Below are 3,744 nucleotides of genomic sequence, written 5' to 3' on the forward strand. Positions count from 1 at the left end.
TACTTGTCATGAAATAACAGGGCAGCAGGCTTGGAGTCGGCTCCAAGGGGAACCTTGGAGTGAACTGTCCAGTTTAGGGTACTCTCATGTATCTGGAATGTAAAACAGGTGCTTATCAGGAGACCACCTTGAAATGTGAAAAAGAAAAGGACAAAAAACATGGTGGGGAATATGGGCAACCTGAGGACAGGACTCAGATTGAGAGGCAGGAACCACAGGCCTCAGGGTATCCAGACTCTCAGATCAAGGTATCTCATTGCCTAGCACAGTGTCTGAAACAGAGTAGTCACTTCAATGTGGATTGAAATCCTATGTGTCCCTTGGTTGGCCAGAATGGGAGCTGAGCTCTAGAGGAAACCTCCTTTGGGAGGGTCCAAGGCTATCTGGCCATGACACAACAGAAACGAACCTTACAAGAGTTGCTGTGGCCCCAAGTTTTCCCATGAGAAACTGAGGCTTGTCTTGGCATGCTTGCTGTGCTAGCACCAGGCCTACTAGAGACATACGAGGTCTCTAAAATTCTCCTCCAGGAAAATAGTCAGAAAAGACTCAAAGGCCAGAAGAGTGGAAGGAAAGGGCTTTACCCAGCACCACACGAGTCCTTAGGCTGTAAAAGACCAACTCTTTCCATCTAAAGCGAAGCCCATGCAGTCCTCCAAATTCTGTCACCCCCAAATATTGAATTTTTTTTTTTTCAGAAAACCTGGACATCTTGGGCTGAGGCAGAAGAGTGAGGCCAGGTTCTTCCTGTGCTCTTCTAGCTGAATCAAGTTCCTGGGGGGTGGTCAATGGCAAACCTTGGCCCAACAGAGCCATCCTGTTTGCCACTTTTAAAGGGAACACTTTGGTCTCTCTGAGTTTACACTTGGGAAAGGGAATCCTTTCTTCCCTTTGCCTCTTCTGAGTTAACCTAACTGAGGTAGCCCTGCTTACATTGTGAAGAAGGGATCAACTCTCCTTTGTCTACTTTGGAAGGGAATCAGCAAGAGATTGAAGACCCTCCCTAGTCCTGGGTGACAAGCTACCAGGGTCATGGAGAAGTCCCAAGTCACTTAGAGCTGCACCCTACTAAGTCAGTGCCAAACTTGTGCATCCTCTGAGCAGAGTTCACACCTTCAGAAACCCAGGCAGCCAGGAAGGTGTGAACCCTCTTGATGTGTAGCCACCCCTCCAGAAGGGGAGAACTGGTTCCCACAAGCACTGCCCTCTGGGCAGGGCTAGACAGTTTGAAAACTGTGATTGGCCCCTGTGAAGAGGGGCGGGGACAAAAAAGCACCATAAGAACCCAAGGCTCCTGGGACTTGAGTCACTCTTGTGCAGATACTCTCCTGGCTAGAGAGAGACAGACAGAGGCAGAGACAGAGGCAGAGGCAGAGGCAGAGACAGAGAGGATAAAGAACTTTTCTATCTCCTTCACTTTTTTTACTTTAAGGCTTCCTCTATTTTGTACAGAAATTTCTGGCTTGAGATAGAATATCGGCGACAACAGAATTTCCTCAAATTCTTGACTAACTGGGGCAAGTGCCCTCCTTCCCTCAGGGCACACTTCTGCTTGCAGCCCTGCCTTTGGGGCAGAGAAAGAGGGTGATGGCTGCTGGAGGGAGAGACCCTGGTGCTGGCCATGTGGAGGAAGAAGCCTCGCAGCTTGTCTTTCCCAGAGAGTTTGAAACAGCACAAACTCTCCTCAATTCAGAAGTCCACATGCTGCTAGAGCATCGAAAGCAACAGCATGAAAGTGGGCAGGATGCACGAGAACTTCCAGTGGTTTTCTGGAAAACTTTAGATTATGCTGCCCGCTTTAGTCGTTTTCAAAACAGGGAAACCATTGCTAGTGTTCGGGGCTTGTTACTCCAGAAGAAGCTCCACAAGTTTGAGTTGGCTGCTTTAGCAAACCTTTGTCCTGAGACAGCAGAGGAGGCCAAGGCTCTGATTCCAAGCCTAGCCGGTCGATTGGAAGATGAAGACTTGCAAGAGGTCCTTGATGATATTCAGACCAAGAGGAGCTTCCAGTATTAAGAGCAGGAACCCAGCCCTTCAGTGAACACCAAAGAGGAAATTTCCCAGAAGTCTTCTGCAACTAAGAAGAACTCCAACTCTCTCCAGAGTCTATTCAGAAATGTCAGTCACAAAAGCTGGTCGAGCCTCCTAGGGACAAGGCCATGCAGAGTCCCCTTGCATCCACATGTCATGCAAACTCCTGACCAGTTAGGATTCTTTTTGACCTTTGGAATGTTTGACCTGTGCCAAAGGCCAGGAGTGCCACTTGAATCTCCAAGGGACTTGGGGATGATTTCCTCTAATGAAGGGTTTCCAGGGGAGGTATTGGACCAGAGTCTAGGTGCTTGCTTTCACCTTTCCATCCCTCCTCTTCAATGGAATTGATGAAGGGGGAAGACTGAGTGGCAGAATTTAGCCAGGAAATACCTGTGGCATATTCGTGACTGCCTTATATCACTGAATTTGGCACTCCGTTTACATTCACATTTCTGGTTTGAATGTCAAGCCATTTTGAAATATCAACCCAGATTAGAATATGGACAAACAGCATGACTAAGACAGAGAGTGGGGTCTCCTAAACCTAAACCTAAAAAGGAAAAATCAAAGGGAACCTATTCCTAAGTGTTTGAAATTCTGAAGGAGCAGAACAACCGAACAGCTTGTCATTTTGAAGCACCATGGAGTTCATTTGTCCATGAAATACAGAGGGAAGAAGATGGAGAAAATCCTAGCAGTTGGGGGGGGCATCACTGTACAATCATAAGGTCAAAAGAGGCCTGGTTGAGGAGGCTCAGTGTGGCCCCTGGTATATCCTGAAGGCTGCAAGGTTCTGGAGCAGGAGGGCATTTGTGGGATTTATTCTGACAGCTGCCTTGGGACAGGGTCCTCTCTGAGTTGAAACTAGTCCCGGATCCAGATTTTAAATACCATTCAGTGTAGAGCTGCTCTATACCATAGGGTGTTCTCTGGGAAGACCGGAGAATGAGATTTCATTCTGGTGGAGCCATCACCATGAGCTCCATTTGGGGCACTTGTGTGGCCCCAAACTTAGCATCCGTTTCTGAAAGGTCATGCCAATATCTTTGGCACTTGCTTCTCCCATGCTACAAAATCTAGTTACTGCCACTTGATGTCATCCTAGAACGAAAGGGGGCAGGGGTAGATTCTATAGTGGATGTCTAGTTAATTGTGCAATTCCTAGGCAGTAGACAGTCTAAGGAAATCAAATTATTTTTCTATTCCAAAAATTATTGACTAGCTAGTAATTTTCCCGTCTCGAGAGAGAGACATGATACACTTGAAGAACATATTGCTAGAGATGGACCCTGAAGGAGCCAAAGAAGCATTTGTAGGTCAGGCGGAAGCTGGGGGTGGGGGGGCGTGGTGCCGGCGGGTGGCACAGTTGTCAGGGAGGTCCCTTCCAAGTCCCCCAGAGAGGCTGCCACCATGTGGCTGTCCCATCTCTAGAGACAGGGTGAAGGAGCCATGGATGAGGAAGAAGATGAGATGGAGAACTTTGAGATCCCTGATTGGGACCTCCAGAATGCATTCCAGCCCAAGCGGCAGCGTCATGGGCAGACCAAGGAGGAGGCCACAGAGGGAGTATGGGCTGAGCAGGAGAGGCCCAGCTCTGCAGGCCATGGCTCCCTCCAGAGACCTTTGGACTCCCGGTGAATTTCATTGGAGCTGGCCTGAAGCAAGCAGAGCAGGAGGATTCCGAGGAGCAAGAGAGGCCCGTGAAGCAGC

The 3,744-nt window shown here is 48.7% G+C and overlaps 1 protein-coding gene across 1 annotated transcript; it reads left to right on the forward strand.

Moving 5' to 3' along the window:
* Nucleotides 1–1,582: 1,582 nt before the first annotated feature.
* Nucleotides 1,583–2,047, forward strand: LOC130458003 (DNA-directed RNA polymerase II subunit RPB4-like). Its single transcript, XM_056820895.1, has one exon. It carries the CDS (start codon nt 1,588–1,590, stop codon nt 2,014–2,016), a length of 429 nt encoding a protein of 142 aa, XP_056676873.1. The 5' UTR covers nt 1,583–1,587; the 3' UTR covers nt 2,017–2,047.
* Nucleotides 2,048–3,744: the final 1,697 nt, after the last annotated feature.

Source organism: Monodelphis domestica, chromosome 3, assembly GCF_027887165.1.
Source record: "Monodelphis domestica isolate mMonDom1 chromosome 3, mMonDom1.pri, whole genome shotgun sequence".
Lineage (NCBI taxonomy): Eukaryota > Metazoa > Chordata > Mammalia > Didelphimorphia > Didelphidae > Monodelphis > Monodelphis domestica.